Source organism: Rhinopithecus bieti, unplaced genomic scaffold, assembly GCF_001698545.2.
Source record: "Rhinopithecus bieti isolate Rb0 unplaced genomic scaffold, ASM169854v2 scaffold_1070, whole genome shotgun sequence".
NCBI lineage: Eukaryota > Metazoa > Chordata > Mammalia > Primates > Cercopithecidae > Rhinopithecus > Rhinopithecus bieti.
In genome coordinates this window covers 2658296-2680204 of record NW_016803844.1, presented here as the reverse complement: position 1 = coordinate 2680204, position 21909 = coordinate 2658296, and the positions used below count along the sequence as shown (strand labels likewise).

Sequence of the window (21909 nt, the reverse complement as noted above, 5' to 3'; positions counted from 1 at the left end):
TTTTTTTTTTTTTTTTTTTTTGACATTTTAGGTACTACTGGAGAATTGTCTGGAATGACAATTATATCTGGAAGTTTTAACACAGGTAGCTTAACAAGAAGTAAATTCTTCTTATTTAATGTCAGATGTCATATTTCTTTTATGACTTCTATGATACAGTAATATCCCAATATCTTCTTCCAGTATTCTAAATTCCCAGCCTTTTTCATTCTCCTCTTTCTTTCGTCAGAGGCCACCATTTCTACAGAAGGGACAGGTACTTCTGGAACTGGATTCAAAACTGGTGAGAAGAAGCAACCCATGATCTGGCATCATAATTATGAGATGTCTCAAGCTTTTCTTGAGAGAGTTTATGTTTATTTTATTTAGGACATTGCAAGTGATTCAAAATAGATTTGCTGGTGAAGATACATTTTTTTAAAATCTACTAATTCTAAAATGGAGCATTACTGTTCCATTTCTGAGGATGGGATGGAATTTCTCCATTTGTATTACAACTATTGCTAGCAGTTTAGGAGGAATTCAGAAAGTTTTCCGTGTGTGTATGTGAAACAGTAAAGAGTCCCATGGATCCAGGACGCATGCATTTACAAGTGTATATGTGAATAAAAATGCTGGCTCAGTATGTTTTTTCTTATGTCTCAAGTTTTAATACATTTAAGCCATTTTTTCCCTCCTCTTTCTTTCTCCCTCACAGCAGGCATCACTTCCGCCTCAGGGAAACAAGCAGGTGAGCATTGGGGAAATGCATCTAGTTTTGTTTTATCAAATTTCCAGGTGTGCCTGAAGTTGGGAACATTTTCTGTGTGCTTTGGTTTGAATTGTTGAAAACAGGCAAATACATGTAGTTCACCATTTGTCTCGTGCTCAGAGAGAGATTTCTGTGGTGGCATATAAATAAATAAATAAATATATACATACATAGAGCATATTCCTTTTAGATTCGGTTCTTCATTTGACTTACTCATTCACCATGATCACCTCAGTCTCTTTGTGTTTCAGGCACCTCTGGGGTATCTCTTGGCACAACAGTTGCCCCTGCAAGTTTCAGCACAGGTGAGTCCACAGTGTGGTGGGGAATCCTTTCACAGGTGCTTGCTACAGTAACATGTCTTTCCTTTTGGTGCTTCTATGCAGGAGCTCCACCGTTCCATTCCATACCCTGTCCCCTGAATCTTTTCCATTTGTGTCCTTCTTCTCCCAGCAGCCACAACTTCTCCTGGAGCAAGTGGAATGACTGGGGTTACAACAACTGCAAGTAAGAACTGACAATCCACTACCTCCTTCCCAGTAGGTCACTTTGCCTTGATCACATCTACCATTTGTACTTCCTGTGTAGCGCATTTAAAAAAAATTTTACAAATAGGCAAGATTTTACCTAATATGTAAAAGTTGGACACTCAAATGCCTTTATCTTCCTTTCCTCTGCTTCAAGGAGACTTTACCATGGAGCTAAGGCACTGAGCATCAGTTGTGTGATTGGAGAGAAAGGTCTTTCTTTCCTTCAGTGATATATAAAGAAAACAGTAGTTATTAAAATTTTTCTCATTAAATAATCTATAGGAATGGTACATGAAAAAGTATAGATTAACTTCGGGTTCTAGAAACCTCTGAAAAAATGCTTTTTGACACATTAAGACAACACAGATTAACCTCACCCCATCGAAGGCTATTTTCTTTTCATTATGTGCAAAGAGTAAAAATACTGATTCCTATACCTCTATAATTCCAGGTTCCAATGTGGTAACCACTGGAAAAATTCTTACACATGAAAATCGAATACTTAAAGCAATAAATAATGATAATAATAGTAATGAGCATGTCAATCATTTATGAGTTCCACACTGTATCTGCTTTTTTAATTACGGGTTTACATATCTTATTCCAATGAAAAAATATCTAAGGTTCAATTAGTAAAATAAATTTATAAATGATGTATCTTCACATTTTCACAATTAAACTTGTTTATTTATAGTTTTCATTACTTCTAAATTCGGAAGGCCTTCTTTTCTGACTTAATAGAAAGTATCAAGACATTTTGAATTGAGGTTATCTCATGTAATGACGTCAGCTTAGCTCATCCCTCTTTCTTAATACTCAATTAATTTTGGTTTCTTTTCATCTTTTAGAGACCACAACTTCCCTAGGAGGAAGTGGCACCACTGGAGCAGAAATAAAATCAGGTAAAGACTCTGGGGTATTTATATTTATTGTTGTACTTTGATAGATTTCTCAGAGAAAACTTTTTTAATGAGCTTTTAATTTGAAAATAAATTTAAATTACAGAAAAGCAGAGAATCTTTTAATGTAGAGTGTGGGTTTAAATTTCCTTTGAGGCTGTAATATTTCAAGAGAACAGAGTTTGCTCTTTGATTTGGATTTGTAAACTCTTGAGACCAAAATTTCTAAAGTCGTTCCCTCCTGAGAGACTAACATCAGGGTTCTAGGTCTCTGGAGAGGAGACTTGCATTAATAGCTCTGGTTTTGAAAAGTTTTCCCTTTGAAAAGGGTATAGTCTGTATAACATTAGTATACTGATTTCTACACTGTAGAAATCACTAAGATGTCATATTTTAGTTTAGAGATAAAAATTCAAAATTGTCTTTCTTCCTTCTTGTTCTTTCTTGTTTTCTCCTCCTCTTTTTTCTCCTTCTCTCTTATGTTTTTTATTAGGAACCACCACTACAGCACCAGAAAGTAGGACAGGTAAACTTGGGGAAAGCCTTTCATATGACCTTCAACTTTGACCAAATCTTGGTAATAATAATCAGGGCAGGAATATTAGCCACAGCATCACCCTTGGCTTTTCAAAGGCGCACAATAAACCTGAAACCTGTTAGTCCCTATGTCAGTTATAATTTCAGGAAGTGTGCTTTCTTGCTTCAAAGTCACAAGTAGACATACTGTTGGCCACATTTTTCCAAGTGTCATGAAAGAGTTCCCATGTTCATCTTTCTCTTTTCTTTTCTACCTAGGCACAGCTGGAGTGTCCTCTGGTTCAAGAGTCACCCCTGGGAGCTCCAACTCAGGTAAAGCACCAGGCTGGGAGGAAGCACTGCTTGGAAAGGGCTCCTCAATGAGGTGTCTGCCTGGGTGATCCTACCATACTCTTCTCAGATTCTTCTAATCTTTGCCCTCACTGCTATTCTTTTTCCTTGTTTTGCAGAGGCCACAACTTCTGTGGGAGAAAGTGGAATAACAAGAGCTGAAATAATCACAGGTGAGTTCTGTTAAGGAACGAAGTGTACTTTGTTATAATTTTCCATGTCTTGCTTGAAATATGACACATTTTTTTGAATTTTCCATATTTGGCATATTAAGCAAAAATTTAGATGTTCAAAATTTAACATTAATAAATATAGGTCAGACACTTCAACATTTTCTCCTTGTTTCTTGTGCCTTGGCTCTAAAGTCCCTTTATGAGGATATCATAGGGCCCATTCCCTGACAGCTATATGTGTGACTTGGTCTCAAATCTATCTTTCTGTATCTAAACCCTAAAAAATGGAACTTGGTGGTAGAGGACTTTCTCTGTAAACTTGCTGAGGGAATTATAGTTTATATGAATAATATATGGATTGACCCTTAAAATAGAAACAGCAGAGAAATATATTTTCTGTTGTATTGAAGAAAAAAGTTTTTTTTTTTCTTTAAGAGCCTATGGTTATATCATAAGGCGCAACAAATTGACCAACTGCCCATGATCCTTTCCTATCTGGGGTACTACTGAGGGCATTTCTGGCAGAACTCTGAAAGACAGAAGTGTCCACACAGGTCAGGCACCTTCAGAACATGGCCCCTTGGCCAGTACAGCTTATGAGACCCCAGAATGTCCTGTGCAGTCTTCATACCTCCAATTCCTTTCTCTCTCAGGGGGCACAACTTTCTCAGGAGGTAGCGGGGCCACCCGAGCAGGATTACCGAGACGTGAGCCCAGCAGGCCCAGACCTGGGGCTCTCATCATCTCTCTGTCGGGGTGGGTACAGGGAACAAATAATATGAAGGCATTTGAAGGAAGGGCTTGCATTTTCTCCTCAGCCATATTGTGTCATATCAACCTTGGTTAGTTATTAGACTTGTAAATTTCATGACTTGGCTTGTCAGCCAAGCTGTCTGCACTATTCTAGTTTATGGAGACATTATTTTTTTCTGATTAAACATTTTAGAAAATATTTCATACATTCCAACCTTCCAGGACTTCCTATTCCCCTTACCCAGCCTTTGCACTCACAGCTTGATACTTTTTATCATTTTTCTCATATACTTATCCATGATGTTGATTTCCTCTCTCCCCTCACTAGAAAGCTTCAGGAAGACAACTGATTATTAAAATGCCCCAAGTTGTATCACACAGTCCTACTTATAAACAATGATTTATATCTCCTGTAGGTACCTCTGTCACACCAGAGGGATATGTTCCTGGAAAGAAAACAGGTCAGGGTGATTTAAAGCCCTATTCCCCCCTTGCCTTAGTAAAAGTGTATCCCAGCAGCAACCTATCCATCGTGTGGGCCTGGAAAATCAAGTGCTAGGAAGGTGATCATTTTCCATTCTCTATAGAAATACTGTCTACAGGAGAGGGCTTCCAGTGCTTTAGGGCTACATTGATGCTTCAAGCTTAACTGGAGACAAAATGCTCTATTCCTTTATTTCCTTCTCCCCCACCTTTTTTTTTTTTTTTTTTTTTTTGACATTTTAGGTACTACTGGAGAATTGTCTGGAATGACAATTATATCTGGAAGTTTTAACACAGGTAGCTTAACAAGAAGTAAATTCTTCTTATTTAATGTCAGATGTCATATTTCTTTTATGACTTCTATGATACAGTAATATCCCAATATCTTCTTCCAGTATTCTAAATTCCCAGCCTTTTCATTCTCCTCTTTCTTTCGTCAGAGGCCACCATTTCTACAGAAGGGACAGGTACTTCTGGAACTGGATTCAAAACTGGTGAGAAGAAGCAACCCATGATCTGGCATCATAATTATGAGATGTCTCAAGCTTTTCTTGAGAGAGTTTATGTTTATTTTATTTAGGACATTGCAAGTGATTCAAAATAGATTTGCTGGTGAAGATACATTTTTTTAAAATCTACTAATTCTAAAATGGAGCATTACTGTTCCATTTCTGAGGATGGGATGGAATTTCTCCATTTGTATTACAACTATTGCTAGCAGTTTAGGAGGAATTCAGAAAGTTTTCCGTGTGTGTATGTGAAACAGTAAAGAGTCCCATGGATCCAGGACGCATGCATTTACAAGTGTATATGTGAATAAAATGCTGGCTCAGTATGTTTTTTCTTATGTCTCAAGTTTTAATACATTTAAGCCATTTTTTCCCTCCTCTTTCTTTCTCCCTCACAGCAGGCATCACTTCCGCCTCAGGGAAACAAGCAGGTGAGCATTGGGGAAATGCATCTAGTTTTGTTTTATCAAATTTCCAGGTGTGCCTGAAGTTGGGAACATTTTCTGTGTGCTTTGGTTTGAATTGTTGAAAACAGGCAAATACATGTAGTTCACCATTTGTCTCGTGCTCAGAGAGAGATTTCTGTGGTGGCATATAAATAAATAAATAAATATATACATACATAGAGCATATTCCTTTTAGATTCGGTTCTTCATTTGACTTACTCATTCACCATGATCACCTCAGTCTCTTTGTGTTTCAGGCACCTCTGGGGTATCTCTTGGCACAACAGTTGCCCCTGCAAGTTTCAGCACAGGTGAGTCCACAGTGTGGTGGGGAATCCTTTCACAGGTGCTTGCTACAGTAACATGTCTTTCCTTTTGGTGCTTCTATGCAGGAGCTCCACCGTTCCATTCCATACCCTGTCCCCTGAATCTTTTCCATTTGTGTCCTTCTTCTCCCAGCAGCCACAACTTCTCCTGGAGCAAGTGGAATGACTGGGGTTACAACAACTGCAAGTAAGAACTGACAATCCACTACCTCCTTCCCAGTAGGTCACTTTGCCTTGATCACATCTACCATTTGTACTTCCTGTGTAGCGCATTTAAAAAAAATTTTACAAATAGGCAAGATTTTACCTAATATGTAAAAGTTGGACACTCAAATGCCTTTATCTTCCTTTCCTCTGCTTCAAGGAGACTTTACCATGGAGCTAAGGCACTGAGCATCAGTTGTGTGATTGGAGAGAAAGGTCTTTCTTTCCTTCAGTGATATATAAAGAAAACAGTAGTTATTAAAATTTTTCTCATTAAATAATCTATAGGAATGGTACATGAAAAAGTATAGATTAACTTCGGGTTCTAGAAACCTCTGAAAAAATGCTTTTTGACACATTAAGACAACACAGATTAACCTCACCCCATCGAAGGCTATTTTCTTTTCATTATGTGCAAAGAGTAAAAATACTGATTCCTATACCTCTATAATTCCAGGTTCCAATGTGGTAACCACTGGAAAAATTCTTACACATGAAAATCGAATACTTAAAGCAATAAATAATGATAATAATAGTAATGAGCATGTCAATCATTTATGAGTTCCACACTGTATCTGCTTTTTTAATTACGGGTTTACATATCTTATTCCAATGAAAAAATATCTAAGGTTCAATTAGTAAAATAAATTTATAAATGATGTATCTTCACATTTTCACAATTAAACTTGTTTATTTATAGTTTTCATTACTTCTAAATTCGGAAGGCCTTCTTTTCTGACTTAATAGAAAGTATCAAGACATTTTGAATTGAGGTTATCTCATGTAATGACGTCAGCTTAGCTCATCCCTCTTTCTTAATACTGTTTGTACTCTCTGTGAAGAGCATTTTCTGAAGAAAGATTATCACATAGGCAGGATTTTACCTAATAACTAAAGGCCAGACACTCAACTTTTTAACCTTCTTTTCCTCTGCTTCAAGGAGACTTCACCATGGAGCCAAGGCACTGAGATTCAGTTAGGAGATTGAAGATAAATGTTTTTATTCCTCTCATTGATATTTAAATGAAGTGATTGAGTTACTGACATTTTATTCATTAAATATTCCATGAGATACAAATGATGTGTAGAAAACATATACAGATTAACTCCTGCTTCTAGAAACCTCTGAACAGAGCTTGTTGACACATTGAGGAAACGCATAGTTTTCTTATCCTATCCTAGGCCATTTTCTTTCTCATTATGGGTAAAGAATTGAGATATTGATTCCTATTTCTATTCCCACACTGGAATTATTACACACTGGTAGTCACTGGCAGAATTTTTTCTCATGAAAAGTCTAATACTTAAAGCAATAAATAATGATGTTAACAGTAATGAGCATATTGATCATTTATGATTTCCTTGCTATATACATATCATATATGGCCTTTATATACCTTATTACCATTGCAGCTACCTAAGGTCCAAAGAAGATCCATGAGTTAAAAATGGACAATTAAACTTGTGTCTTGAAGATAAACACTTTTGCATGGAAAAGGGCTTCTTTTCTGACTTAGTGGTAGATGATAAGACATTTTGAATTGTATTTGTTTCATGTAGTCTCATCAGCTTAACTCACCCATCTTCCTTCATACTCAATTAATTTTGGTTTTCTCTCCATCTTTAAGAGACCACAGCTTCCCTACGAGGAAGTGGTACCACCGGAGCAGGAATAAAATCAGGTGAAGATTTGGATATTTTCATTTTTTATTGTTATAGTTTGATTCCAAGTTCATGGATTTCTTAGGGAAAACAGTTAAGCCTTTTATTTTGAAATATGACATTATGTAAAATGTGCAAAGATAAAGCAAAAGTCCCTTTCATGTGGAATACAGTTTTATATCCTTTGGGGCTATAGTATTTCGGGGAAACCAGCAATACTTTTTGGATTCGGATTTGAAACCACTTGGCCCCAAAGTTCCTAATGGCTTTCCCTTCTCAGGGACGAACCCTTGGGTTCTAGGCCTCTTGAGAGAGCAGATATAATAGCTCTGGCTCTGAAATGGTTCTTCCAGTGAAAAGAGCTTAGTCTATGTTACATTACAGTACTGATTTCTATTCAGCAGAGAAATCATTAAGATGTCACATTTTAGTTCAAAGAAAAAATTCGAAATCTTTCTTCTTCTTCCTTCTCTGCTTCCTCCTCCTCCTTTTTCTTGTCTTCCTGTTCCTCTGTCTTCCTTTTCTCCTGTTCCTTTCTTCTCCTCCTTCTCTACCTAATCCTCTTTCTTCTTCTTTTCTCTCTCTTCTTCATCCTTTTTCTCCTCTTCCTTCTCCTCTTTCTCCTCCTCTCCTCTGCTTCCTCCTCTTGCTTCTTCTCCCCCGGCTTCTTTTTTTCCTCCTCTGCCTCTTCCTTCTTCTCTTCTTTCTCTTCCTTCTCCTCTTCCTACTCTTATCTTCCTCCTCCTCCTTCTCTTCTCCCTTCTTTTTCTTTTCGTTAGGAGCCACTACTGGAGCACCAGGAAGTAAAATAGGTAAATATGGAAACAGCCTTTGATATGACCTTTAATCTTGGCAAAGATTGGCAGGTATATTAGCCATGATGTTAAACTTGGCTTCACAAAGGCAAACGATAGACATGCAACACGTCTATATTTTTGTCAGTTATAGGTTCAGAAAGTATCTTTTGCTGTTTCAAAGTCACAGATAGACTTGTTACCGACATTCTTCCAGGGATCGCAAAATTGTTCCCATGCTGATCTTTTCTTTTTTCCCACCTAGGCACAGCTGCAGTTCCCTCTGGTACAACAGTTGCCCCTGGGAGCTCCAACTCAGGTAAAGCACCAGGCTAGGAGGAACCACTGCTTTGGAAGGGCTCCTCAGTGAGTTGTCTGCCTGGGTGATCTTACCATACTCTTCTCAGATTCTTCAAATCTTTGTCCTCACTGTTATTCCTCTTCTCTCATTTGCAGAAGCTACAACTTCTGTAGGAGAAAATGGAAAAACAAGTGGCGAAATAATCACAGGTGAGCTCTGTTAAGGAACTAAGTATACTTTGTAATAACTTCCCATGTCTCACTTGAAATACAGCAAAATTCTTTGGCTTTTCAGCATTTGGCATATTACAAATATTTAGCAGATGTTCAATATTTAACATCAATAGATAGGGTTCCAACACTTCAATGTTCCCTCCTTGTGTCTTGTTCCCTGTGTCAAAGTCCTCTTCATCAGGCTAGCATGGGGCCCATTCCCTTGCAGTTATAGAGGTGACTTGGTCTGAATCTATCTCCCTGTAACTAAATCCTAAAAAAGGATCTCAGTGGTGGAGGACTTTCTGTGTAAACTCGTTGAGGGAATTATATGTTCCACGAGCAATATATGGATAAACTCTTAAAACTAGAAAGCCCAGAGAAATAAATGTACTGGTATATTGAAGAAACAAAGTTATTATCTTTCCTTTAAGAACCCATGCCCATTTCATGAGAAGCAACAGATTGATTAGCTGACCACCTTTCTTATTTCAGGTACTACTGAGGGCACCTCTGGCAAAGTTCTGGAACCTGGAAGTGCTCACACAGGTCAGGAATTCTGAATATGGCCCCTTAGGCAATGTCAGCTTTGGGAAACCCAGCATGTCCTGTCCAATCTTTATACTTCCGATTCCTTTCTCTCTCAGAGGCCACAACTTTCCCAGGAGGCAGCGGGACCACCCGAGCAGAACCACCAGGAGGTGAGCTTGTCAGGCTGAGGCCTGGGGCTCTCATCAGCTCTCGATCTGGGTGGCTGCAGTGAACAGTAATGAACAGTAATGCAGTGAAAGTCTTTTGAGGGAGGGTCCCGCAGTTTCTCTGTGGCCATAGTGTGTCATATCAACCTGGTCAGTTATTCTGCTTGTGAATTCATGACCTCAGGTGTCTCAGTCAGGCTGTCTTTGATGTCCTGGCTTATGGAAACATTTTTTTCTGATTGTTTGAGAGTATATTGCGTATATTCCAACTTTCCAGGACTTTCAACTCTCCTTACCCAGTTTTCCTTTCCACCCACGGTTTGAGACACTTTCTATCATTTTTCTCCTGTACTTACACATGGTATTTGTTTCCTCTCTCCCCTCCTACAAAACTTCATGAAAACAACTGATTATTAAAATGCTCCAAGTTGTATCAAAGAGTCCTGCTTATAAGTATAGAATTGTGCTTTGTTTCTCCTGTAGGCACCTCTGTTACTCCAGGGGGATATGTTCCTGGAAGGGAAACAGGTCAGGGTGATTTAAGCCCTATTCTTCCCTTGCCTCATAGAGAAAGGGAAACCCAGTAGCAACACACACAGCCCAGGTTGGCCTGGAAAATCAAGTGCTTGGAGATTGTTCATTTTCCATTCTCTATAGGGACACAGTGTCCTCAGGAAAGGGCTTCCAGTACTTTAGGGCCACACACGGATGCTTCCAAGCTAACCTGGGGAGATAATGATCTATTACTCCATTTCCCTTTTTTGGCATTTTAGGTACCACTGGAGAATTGTCTGGAACGACCATTATATCTGGAAGTTCTAACACAGGTAGCTTAACAAGAAGGAAATGCCTCTTATTTAATGTCAGATGTCATGATATCTCTTTTAGGGCTGCTATTATAAAAGAATACCCCAATATCCTCTGTGGTATTCCAAATTCCCGGATGTCACTATTCTCCTACTTTTTTTTTTTCCCTCAGAGGCCACAACTTCCACAAAAGGGACTGGTACTTCTGGAACTGGCTTCAAAACTGGTAAGAATCAACAGTCCATGATTTGGGGTCATCAAGATTAGGAATCATGCTTCTCCTAAGAGTGTTTATATTTTATTCAGGTACATTGCAAGTAATTAAAAATGAATTTGCTATAGAGATAATTTTTTTTTGGAAATCTACTAATTCTAGAATTGAGCCTCACTGCCTCAGGTCTGAGAATGGGTTGAGATGTCTCCAGTGGTATTACACCTATCACCAGAATTGGAGCTGGAATTCAGAATGCTTTGTGTGTGTGTGTGTGTGTGTGTGTGTGTGTGTGTGTGTGTGTGTGTGTAATAGAAAAAAAGCCCATGGACCAGGATGCATGCATGCATATGTGTGTATCTGTATATGGATAAAACTTTGCTTTGCCAATATTTTGTCCTACATCTAGTTTGCAGCACATTTAAACCTTATTTCCCCTACTTTCTATCTCATAGCAGGCATCACTGCAGTGCCAGGGGAGCAAGTTTTGTCAGCCTTAGGGAAATGCATCTAGTTTCCCTTTTATTAAATTTCCAGGAGAAGCACCTGAAGTTGCAAACAGTATTTCTCTATTTGCTTTGGTTATGAATTGTCGAATGCAAGCAAATACACTTAGTTCACCCTCTGCCATAACCTCAAAAAAAGAGATTTCAGTTATGGCAAATAAATACATTATATCCCTTTCAGAGTCAGGTCTTCACTTGACTTACTGAGTCATAATGGTCAGTAAGTCAAATGAAGACCTGACTCTAAAAGAGATATAATGTGTTTCAGGTACCTCTGGGGTGGCACCTGGCACAACAGTTGCCCCTGAAAGTTTCAGCACATGTGAGTCCACAGTTTCTTTACTGATTCCACAGGAATCATTTCCTGAGTGCTTGCTACAATAATGTCTTTCCTTTGGTGCTTCTATGCAGAAGCACCACCATTTCATCCCTAGGCCCCTGAATCTTTTTCATTTATGTCCCTCATCTCTCAGTAGCCACAATTTCTCCTGGAGCAAGTAGAACCACTGGGGCTGGACCTGCTGAAGGTAACCACTGATGAACTACTAACTGCTTCCCAGTAGACAAGGTTATCTGAATGACATCTACTGTTTACCTCCTGTGAAGAGCATTTTCTGAACAAAGATTACTGGATAGGCAGGATTTTACATAATAACCAAATGTCAAATCCTCAGACTCTTTTATCTTCCTTTCCTCTGCCTCAAAGAGACTTCAGCATGGAGCTAAGGCACTGAGAATCGGTTGGGTGATTAGAAAGAAATATCTTTCTCTCATTGATATCTAAAGGAAGTAATTGAGTTTTTGGAATGGTTGTCATTAAATATTCCATGAGATATAAATGGTGTGAAGAACATATATAAATTAACTCTTGATTCTAGAACCTCTGAAAAGAGCTTATTGACACGCTGAGAAAACATAGCTCTCTTACCCCATCGCAGGCCATTTTTTTCTCATTATGGGTAAAGATTGAGATATTGATTCCCATTGTTCTCTAATATCAAGTTCATTTTTTGATAGCCACTGGCAAAATTCTTGCACATGAAAAGTATAATATTTAAAGCAATAAATAATGATGATAATAGTGAGCATATCTATCATTTATGCGTTCCTTACTATATACCCTTTTTTATTAAGAATTTTACATATCTTATTCCAATTAAGAAATAACTAAGGTCCAACTAAGACCCATGTGAGTTAAAATGTTTTATCTCCCCGTTTTAACAATTAAATGTGTGTATTAAAGGTTTCCATCACTTTTACAGTCAGTAGGTTTTCTTTTCTGACTTAATAGTAGCTGACAAGACATTTTGAATTGGGCTTATCTCATGTAGTGACATCCACTTGCTCATCCCTCTTCCTTAATACTGAATTAATTTTAGTTTTCTTTTCATCTTTAAGAAACCACAATTTCCCTAGGAGGAGGTGGTACCACTGGAGCAGAAATAAAATCAGGTAGACTTTGGGGTATTTATATTTATTGTTGTATTTTGATAGATTTTGTAGAGAAAAACATTTTAATGATCTTTTAATTTTGAAATAATTTTAAGTTACAGAAAATTTGCATTGATAATGCAAAATCACCTTAATGTGGAAGTGGTTTTAAATTTCCTTTAAAGCTGTAATATTTTAAGGGGAACAGAGATTCTTCTTGGATTTGGATTTGTAAATATGTGGGTCCAAATTTCCTAAAGGCTTTTCTTTTCAGATGCTAACCTCGGGGTCTAGGACTCTGCAGAGAAGGGTTACAATAACAGCTCTGGCTCTGAAATAGTTTTCCCTTTGAAAAGAGCATAGTCTATATAACATTAGTGTACTAGCTTCAAATCAGTGTAGAAATCATTAAGATGCCCATATTTTAGTTTGGAGATAAAAATTCAAAAATATTTTTTCTTCCTTATTTCTCTTTCTTTCCTCCTCCTCCTTCTTCTCCTTCTTTTTCTTTTCATTAGGAGCCACCTCTGGAGCACCAGGAAGTAAGACAGGTTAACTTGCGAAAGCCTTTCAAATGACCTTCAACATTGGCAAAAAAAAAAAAAAAAAGAAAGAAAAAAAGGACAAGCATATTAGCCATTGCGTTAACCTCGGCCTTGCCAAGGAACACAATACACATGGAAAATGCCTCTCCTGTCAGTTATAGGAGCAGGAAGCGTCTTTTCCTGCTCTGAAGTCACAGATGGACATGCTGTCAGCCACATTCTTTCAAGGGTCATAAAAGGGTCTCTATGTTGATCTTTCTCTTTTCTTTCCTATCTAGGCACAGCTGGAGTGCCCTCTGTGACAACAGTTGCCCCTGGAAGCTCTAACTCAGGTAAAGCACCAGACTGGGAGGAACCAGTACTTGGAAAGGGCTCCCCAATGAGGTGTCTGCCTGGGTGATCCTACCATGCTTTCCTCAGATTCTTCAAATCTTTGCCCTCACTGCTATTATTTTTCCCTCTTTTGCAGAGGCCATGACTGCTTTAAGAGAAAGTGGAAAAACAAGAGCTGAAATAACCACAGGTGAGCTCAGTTAAGGAACGAAGTATACATTGCTATGATTTTCCATGTCTTGCTAGAATATGGCAAAAGTCTGAATTTCCCATATTTGGCATATTAGAAAAACATTTAGCAGATGATCAATATTTAACATCAATAAATATAGTTCAGACACATCAACATTTCCTCCTTATGTCTTTTGCTGTGGGGTCTAAGGACCCTTCATCAGGGCATCATGGAGCTCATTCCCTGACAGTTATAGAGGTGATGTGGGCCCAAATCTCTCTATCTGTAACAATACCCTAAAGAAGGAACTCCATGGTAGAGGACTTTCTCTATAAACTTGCCAAAGGAACTATATGTTCCATGGGCAGTATATGGATTAACTCTTAAAAACAAAACAAAACAAAAACTCTAGAGAAATAAATTTTCTGGTGTGTTTAATAAAAAATGATTTTTTTTTCTGTAGGAGTCTATAGCCATTTCATTAATGACAACAGATTGACCAACTAATCACAATCCTCTCTTATTTCAGGTACTACTGAGGGCAAAACTCTGGCAGCTGGAAGTACCCACACAGGTCAGGAATTCTGAACATGGTGCCCTGGGCAATACAGCTTATGGGGCCCCAGAATGTCCTGTGCAGTCTTCATACATCCAATTCCTTTCTTTCTCAGAGGCCACAACTTTCTCAGGAGGCAGCGGGACCACCCGAGCAGGACCACCAGGAGGTGAGCTTGTTAGGCTGAGGCCTGAGGCTCTCATCATCTCTCTCTCTGGGTGGATACAGGGAACAAATAATGTGAAGGCTTTTGAGGGAGGGGGATTTTCTCTGGGGCCATATTGTGTCCTATATCTGGTCAGTTATTCTGCTTGTGATTCCATGATCTCAGATGACTCAGCCAGTCTGTCTTTAGTATCTTGACTTATGGAGACATTTTTTTCTGATATGAGGCTTGGTAGTCTATTACACTTATCCCATCCTTCCAGAATGTCCAGCTGTCCTTTACCCAATTTACCTTTCCACCCACAGCTGGACACTTTCTATCATTTTTCTTATTTAGCTATACATGATGTTAATTTTCTCTCTCCCCTCATGAGAAAACTTTGTGAAGTCAACTGATTATTTGAATGCCCCTAGCTGTATCAAAGAGTCCTGCTTAAGGTTAAAACCATGCTGTATTTCTCCTGTAGGCACTTCTGGCATATCAGGAGGATATGTCCCTGGAAGGGAAACAGGTCAGGGTGATTTAAACCCTAGTCTACCTTTGCCTTATAGTAAAAGGGAAACCCAGCAGCAACACATCCATCTCAGTTTGGCCAAGGAAAATGAAGTGCTAGAAGTTGTTCATTTTCCATTCACTATAGAGACAGAGTATCCTCAGGAAAGGGCTTCTAGTGCTTTAGGGCCACATTGATGCTTCCAAGCATAAATGGGGAGAAAATGCTCTATTGCTGCATTTACCCCTTTTTCTTTTTAGGAGAACCTTATGGAACAACCCTTATATCTGGAAGTTCTAACACACATAGCTTAACAAAAATAAAGTGCTCATATTTAATGTCAGATGTAATGATATCTCTTTTAGGGTTGCTGTGATAAAATAACACCCCAGTATCTCCTCTCAGTATTCCAAATTCACAGACTTCCCTACTCTATTTCTTTCCTCAGAGCCCACAACTTCCATTGAAGAGACTGGTCCTTCCAGAACTGTATTCAAAACTGGTGAGACTAAAAAGCCCTTAATTTGGGGTCATCTAGATTAGGTCTTTTAACTTTCCTTGAGGGTGTTTGTGGTTTTTATAGACACTGCAAGTGATTCAATATAGCTTTGTTACTAGGGAGAAATCTTTTTTGAAAGGCTACTTATTCTAAAATTGAGTCTCCCTCTATTGAGGCTGAGGATGGGAAGGGTTTTCCCGTTGTGTTACTATTACCACCAGCATTTGAGCTGGAAGCCAGATAGTTTTCTGTGTGTACATGTGTGAATGTGTGTAAGGTAGGAAAGAGCCCCATGGAACCAGGGTGCATGCATGCATATGTGTGTATGTATCTTACAACTGGCTTTCCCAATATTTTCTCCAACATCTGAAGTTTCAACACATTTAAATCTTTTTTCTTTCTTCTTACGTACCTCACAGTAGGCATCACTTCAGTCCCAGGGAGGCAAGCAGGTGAGCATCGAGAAAATGCATCTAGTTTCCCTTTTATCAACTTTGTAGTTGTGCTTGAAGTTAGAAACATTTTCTATGTGCTTTGGTTATGAATTTTTGAAAGCAAGCAAATATATATAGTTCACCATCAGTCTCATGCTCAGAGAGAGACGTATGTTGTAGGAAATAAATAAATACATAAATACAGCATATCCCTTTAAGATTTTGGCCTTCCTAGAACTTACTGAATCACTATGGTCCCCTCAATCCCTTTGTGTTTCAGGCACCTCTGTGGTGGCGCCTGGCACAACAGTTGCCCCTGGAAGTTTCAGCACAGGTGAGTCCACTGTGTGGTGGGGAATCCCTTCATGGGTGCTTGCCATAATGTCTTTGAGTGTTTCAATGCAGAATCATCACCATTCCATTCCATGCCCCCTGAATCTTTTCTATTCATGTCCTTCCTCTGCCAGCAGCCACAATTTCTCCTGGAGCAAGTGGAATGACTGGGGTTAGAACCACTTCGAGTAAGCACGGACAATCCACTACCTCCTTCCCAGTAGACATTGCCTTAATCACATGCAGTATTTGTACTTCGTGTAAAGAGTCTTTTCTGAACATGGATTACCAGATAGGCAGGATATTACCTAAATGACTAAAGGCCCGACACTCAAATTCCTTTGTTTTTCTTTCTTCTGTTCCAAGGAGACTTCACCATGAAGCTAAGGCACTGAGAATCAGTTGTGTGATTGGAGAGACATGTTTTTATTTCTCTCATTGATATCTAGAGGAAATAATTGAGTTATGGAAAGTTTTGTCATTAAATTTTCTGTGAGACAGAAATGGTGCGTGGAAAACATATGTAGGTAAAATCTTGGTTCTAGAAGCCCCTGAAAAGAGCTTCTTGGAACTTTGAGAAAACACATAGTTCCCACACCTTCATGATATGACATGTTCATTCTTATTACGGGTAAAGAATTCAGATTTTGATTCCTATCACTTTCTAATTCCAACTTTCAATGTGGCAGCCACTGGCAAACTTCTTGCATGTGAAAAATCTAATATTTAAAGCAATAAATAATGATGATAATAGTAATAAGCATATCAATCATTTATGAGTTCTGACCGTATACCTTTTGAAATTAAGTTTAAATAACTTATTCCAATTAAGAAACACTTACATTTCAATTAAGAACAATATGATTTGAAAATGTTTTACCTCACCATTTGACAATTATACTTGGATATTGAAGGTTTCCATCACGTTTACAGTCAGAAAGATTTCTCTTCTGACTTAATAGTAGGTGACAAGACATTTTGAATTAGGTTTATTGCATGTCTTGACATCCACTTAGCTCATCCCTCTTCCTTAATACTCAATTAATTTTGGTTTTCTTTCCATCTTTAAGAGACTACAACTTCCCTAGGTAGAATTGGCACCACTAGAACTGAAATAAAATCAGGTAAATATGTTGTAGTATTCATTATTTATTGTTGTATTTTGATAGATTTCTTAGAGGAAACATTTTTTAACAATGAGTTTTTAAGTTACAGAAAATTTGCATTGATGATTCAAAGAATACCTTTAATGTGGAGTGCAGCTCTAAATTTCTTTTAGGGCTGTAATATTTCAGGGGAAACAGAATTTCTTCTTAGATCTAGATTTGTAAACATGTGGGCCCAAATTTCCTGAAGGCTTTCCCTTCTTAGAGACTAACTTCAGGGTTCTAGGCCTCTGGAGAGGAGAGTTGCAGTAGCTTCAGCTCTGCAATTATTTCCCTTTGAGAAGAGCATAGTCTGTTTATCATCATAGTGTTGACTTGTATTCAGCATAGAAACCATTAGGTTGTCATACTTCACTTCAGAGATAAAAATTCAAAATTTTCTTTTTTTCTCCTTTCTCTTTCTTTCCTTCTCATCCTTCTTCTTCTTTTTTTTTTTTTTTCTTTTTATTAGGAGCCACCACTGGAGCACCAGGAAGTAAGACAGGTAGATTTCACAAATGCCCTTTATATGACCTTCGACATTCGTAAAAATAAATCATCAGGGCAGTCATATTATCCTTGGCCTTGCAAAGGCACACAGAAAACACAAAACATGTCTGTCCTCCTGTCAGTTATAGGTCCAGGAAGTGTCTTTTCCTGCTCCAAAGACAAAGACAGGCATGTTGCTTGCCACATTCTTCTAAGCGTTACAAAAGAGTGCCCATCTTTCTCTTTTTTCCTACCTAGGCACAGCTGGAGTGCCCTCTGCTACAACAGTTGCCCCTGGGAGCTCCAACTCAGGTAAAGCACCAGGCTGGGAGGAACCACTGCTTGGAAAAGGCTCCTCAGTGGGGTGTCTGCCTGGGCAATTCTACCATACTTTTCTCAGATTCTTCTAATCTTTGCCCTCACTGCTATTCTTTTTCCGTCTTTTTCAGAGACCACAACCTCTGTAGGAGAAAGTGGAATAACAAGTGCTGAAATAGTCACAGGTGAGCTCTCCTAAGGAACTAAGTGTAATTTGTAAGTTTCCCATGTGTTGCTAGAAATATAGCAGAACTCATTGAATTTCCCATATCTGGCATATTAGACACAAATTCAGCAGGTATTCAATATTTAACATCATTAAATATGGTTCATAAATTTCAACTTTCCCTCCTTATATCTGCCTTGGGCCTAAAGACACTTGATCAGGGCATCATGCGACCCATTCCTGATAGTTACAGAGGTGACTTGAGCCCAAATCTATCTCTCTGTGTCTGAACTTTAAAAAAGGGCCTCAGTTGTGATGTTTGTAAACTTGCTGAGGAAACTGTATGTTCCATGGGCAGTAAATGGATTAACTCCTAAAATACAAAATCCAGAAAAATAAATTTTTAGCATATTGATGCAAATAAGTATTTTCTTTTTCCTTTAATAGCTTATTCTCATATCATTAAGGAGGACAAATTGACCAACTGACCACATAATCTTTTCTTATTTCAGGTACTACTGAGGGCATCTCTGGCAAAACTCTGGAAGCTGGAAGTGCCCAAACAGGTCGAGAATTCTAATCATGACCCGTTGAGCAGTCTAGTCTCTGAAAGCCACAGAATGTGATGTGTAGTCATTATACCTCCAATTCCTTTCTCTCTCAGAGGTCACAACTTTCTCAGGAGGCAACCGGACCACCCGAGCAGGCCCACCAGGAGGTGAGCTTGTCAGGCTGAGGCCTGCTTTCATCTCTCTATTTGGGTGGCTGCAGTGCACAATAACATGAAGGTTTTTGAGGGAGGGGGATTTTCTCTGGGGCCATATTATGTCATATCTACCTGGCCCGTGATTCTGCTTGTGATTCCATGACCCCAAATGGCTCAGCCAGGCTATCTCCAGTATCCTGGCTTATGGAGACATTTTTTTCTGATAGGATGCTTGAGAGTCTATTGCATGTATTCCAACCTTCCAGAACTTCCAGTCCTTGTTTTCCCAGTGTACTTTTCCACCCACAGCTTGACACTTTCTGTCATTTTTCTCATTTACTTTTACAAGATGTTTGTTTCCTCTCTCCCCTCACCAGAAAGCTTCATGAAGACAACTGATTATAAAATGCCCCAAGTTGTATCAAAGAGTTCTACTTATAAAGATAAAATTATGCTTTGTTTCCTCTGTAGGCACCTCTGTCATACAAGGGGGATATGCTCCTAGAAGGGAAACAGATTAGGGTGATTTAAACTATATTCTATCCTTGTGACATAGTGAAAGAGAAACCCAGTAGCAACACATTCATCTCTGCTTGGCCTGGAAAATGAAGTGCTAGAAAGTTGTTCATTTTCCATTCATTATAGAAATAGAATGTTCTCAGGAAAGGGCTTCAGTGCTTTAGGGTTGCCATGTTGATCCTTCTAAGCCTAATTTGGGAGACAATGCTCTATTATTCCATTTCCATTTTCTTTTTCCATTTCAGGTATCACGGGAGAATCTTCTAGAATGACCATTATATCTGGAAGTTCTAACACAGGTAGTCTAACAAGAATGAAATGTGTCGTACTTAACATCAAATGTCATTCTATATATTTTAGGGCTGCTATGATAAAATCTCACCCAAGTATCCTCTCCCAGTATTCCACATTCATAGACTTTACCATGCTCTTTCTTCCCTCAGAGGCCACAACTTCCATTGAAGAGACTGGTACTTCTGGAACTGGATTCAAAACCGGTGAGAAGAAACAGCCCCTGATTTGGCATCATAAATGTTAGGTCTCTTAAGCTTTTCATGAGAGAGTCTGTGTTTTATTTAGAGCTGCTGGAAGTGATTCAAGATAGTTTTGCTGGTGGAGATACAATTTTTTTTTGAATTATAATAATTCTAGAATGGAGACTGACAGCTTTATGTCTAAGGATGGAATGGAATTTCTCCATTCATGTTACAACTGTCACTAGCATTTGAGGTGGAATTCAGAAAGTTTTCCATGAAAGTGTGTGAAATACAAAAGAGCCTCATGGACCCAGGACACATGCGTTTATATGTGTGTGCGTGCTTACACATTTTCTTGCTTTTTATCTTCTCCTACATCTGATGGTTTCAGCACATTTAAAACATTTCCCCACTCCTTTCTATCTCACAGCAGGCATCACTGCAGCACCAGGAAAGCAAGCAGGTAAGCATTGGGGAAGTCCATCTAGTTTCCCTTTTATCAAACTCCAAAAGTGCCTGAAGCTGAGGACACTGTCTATCTGCTCTAGTTGTGAAGCACTGACAACCAGCAAATGCATCTAGTTCACCAACTGCCATATCCTCAGGGAAAATGACTTCTCGTATAGAAAATAAATATAGTATATACCTTTTAGATTCAGGTGTTCATTTGACTTACTCACTCATCATGGTCACCTCAATCCCTCTGTGTTTCAGGCACCTCTGGGGTGGCACCTGGCACAACAGTTGCTCCTGGAAGTTTCAGCACAGGTAAGTACACAATTTGGCACAGAACCATTTCTTGGATGCTTTCTACAATAATGTGTCTTTCTTTTCGCTGCCTCTGTGCAAAAGCGGACCATTCCCTTTCTAAATCCCAGAATGTTTTCCATACTTTTTTCACTCTCTCAGCAGCTACAACTTCTCCTGGAGCAAGCAGAGTGACTGGCACTGGACCCACTGCAGGTGAGCCCTGATGAAGCACGACCTGCTGCTCAGTAGACAACGTTGCCTGAATCACATCTAATGTTTGTACTTCTTGTGAAGAGTATTTTCAGAACAAGCATTATCATATTGGCAGGATTTTACCTAATTACCAAATGTGACACTCAGCCTCCTTTATCGTCCTTTCCTCTGCTTCAGGGAGACTTCACCATGGAGCTGAGGCACAGAGAATCAGTTGGGTGATTGGAGAGAAATGTCTTTCTTTCTCTCATTGATATCTAAAGGAAGTAATTGAGATAATGAAATTTTTGTCATTAAGTTTTCTGAGATAGAAATGGTGCATGGAAGACATATACAGATTCAACTCCTGGGTCTAGAAACATCTAAAAAAGAGCTTGTTGGCACATTGAGAAAACACAGTTTCCTCACCTTCATCATCAGCCATTTTCTTGCTTGTTTTGGGCAAAGAATAAAGATAATGAATCCTGTCACTTTCTAATTCCAAGTTCCAATGTGGTAGGTGCTGGCATTTTTTTTTTTTTTTTTTAAGAGAGGACATCCAAGCAAAGGCAATTTGTGGCCAGCCCTGAGATTGTCCCCACTCCCTCTGGCAAAATTATTGCACATGGTACTGGTACCAAAACAGAGATATAGACCAATGGAACAGAACAGAGCCCTCAGAAATAATATCACACATCAGCAACCATCTGATCTTTGACAGACCTGACGAAAACAAGAAATGGGGAAATAATTCCCTATTTAATAAATGGTGCTGGGCATCTACAGCCATCTGATCTTTGACAAACCTGAGAGAAACAAGAAATGGGGGAAAGGATTCCCTATTTAATAAATGGTGCTGGGAAAATTGGCTAGCCATAAGTAGAAAGCTGAAACTGGATCCTTTCCTTACCCCTTATACGAAGATTAATTCAAGATGGATTAGAGACTTAAATGTTAGACCTAATACCATAAAAACCCTAGAAGAAAATCTAGGTAGTACCATTCAGGACATAGGCATGGGCAAGGACTTCATGTCTAAAACACCAAAAGCAAT

At 38.8% G+C, this 21909-nt stretch overlaps 1 protein-coding gene across 1 annotated transcript in view; it reads left to right on the top strand.

The window, feature by feature from the left end:
• Nucleotides 1-21909, top strand: part of MUC19 (mucin 19, oligomeric) — a 68735-nt gene that overhangs the window by 17007 nt on the left and 29819 nt on the right. The window contains exons 29-67 of the mRNA XM_017855253.1: nucleotides 2674-2706; nucleotides 2976-3029; nucleotides 3167-3220; nucleotides 4390-4434; nucleotides 4700-4753; nucleotides 4897-4950; nucleotides 5364-5396; nucleotides 5669-5722; nucleotides 5871-5924; nucleotides 7570-7623; nucleotides 8663-8716; nucleotides 8854-8907; nucleotides 9406-9459; nucleotides 9558-9611; nucleotides 10382-10435; nucleotides 10588-10641; nucleotides 11401-11454; nucleotides 11606-11659; nucleotides 12531-12584; nucleotides 13082-13114; nucleotides 13387-13440; nucleotides 13578-13631; nucleotides 14143-14187; nucleotides 14285-14338; nucleotides 15277-15330; nucleotides 15747-15779; nucleotides 16042-16095; nucleotides 16229-16282; nucleotides 17165-17218; nucleotides 17712-17744; nucleotides 17987-18040; nucleotides 18178-18231; nucleotides 18725-18778; nucleotides 18877-18930; nucleotides 19683-19736; nucleotides 19881-19934; nucleotides 20344-20376; nucleotides 20628-20681; nucleotides 20823-20876. Coding sequence (XP_017710742.1) covers nucleotides 2674-2706; nucleotides 2976-3029; nucleotides 3167-3220; nucleotides 4390-4434; nucleotides 4700-4753; nucleotides 4897-4950; nucleotides 5364-5396; nucleotides 5669-5722; nucleotides 5871-5924; nucleotides 7570-7623; nucleotides 8663-8716; nucleotides 8854-8907; nucleotides 9406-9459; nucleotides 9558-9611; nucleotides 10382-10435; nucleotides 10588-10641; nucleotides 11401-11454; nucleotides 11606-11659; nucleotides 12531-12584; nucleotides 13082-13114; nucleotides 13387-13440; nucleotides 13578-13631; nucleotides 14143-14187; nucleotides 14285-14338; nucleotides 15277-15330; nucleotides 15747-15779; nucleotides 16042-16095; nucleotides 16229-16282; nucleotides 17165-17218; nucleotides 17712-17744; nucleotides 17987-18040; nucleotides 18178-18231; nucleotides 18725-18778; nucleotides 18877-18930; nucleotides 19683-19736; nucleotides 19881-19934; nucleotides 20344-20376; nucleotides 20628-20681; nucleotides 20823-20876 — 1962 coding nt within the window. The remainder of the gene's footprint in view (nucleotides 1-2673; nucleotides 2707-2975; nucleotides 3030-3166; nucleotides 3221-4389; nucleotides 4435-4699; nucleotides 4754-4896; nucleotides 4951-5363; nucleotides 5397-5668; nucleotides 5723-5870; nucleotides 5925-7569; nucleotides 7624-8662; nucleotides 8717-8853; nucleotides 8908-9405; nucleotides 9460-9557; nucleotides 9612-10381; nucleotides 10436-10587; nucleotides 10642-11400; nucleotides 11455-11605; nucleotides 11660-12530; nucleotides 12585-13081; nucleotides 13115-13386; nucleotides 13441-13577; nucleotides 13632-14142; nucleotides 14188-14284; nucleotides 14339-15276; nucleotides 15331-15746; nucleotides 15780-16041; nucleotides 16096-16228; nucleotides 16283-17164; nucleotides 17219-17711; nucleotides 17745-17986; nucleotides 18041-18177; nucleotides 18232-18724; nucleotides 18779-18876; nucleotides 18931-19682; nucleotides 19737-19880; nucleotides 19935-20343; nucleotides 20377-20627; nucleotides 20682-20822; nucleotides 20877-21909) is intronic.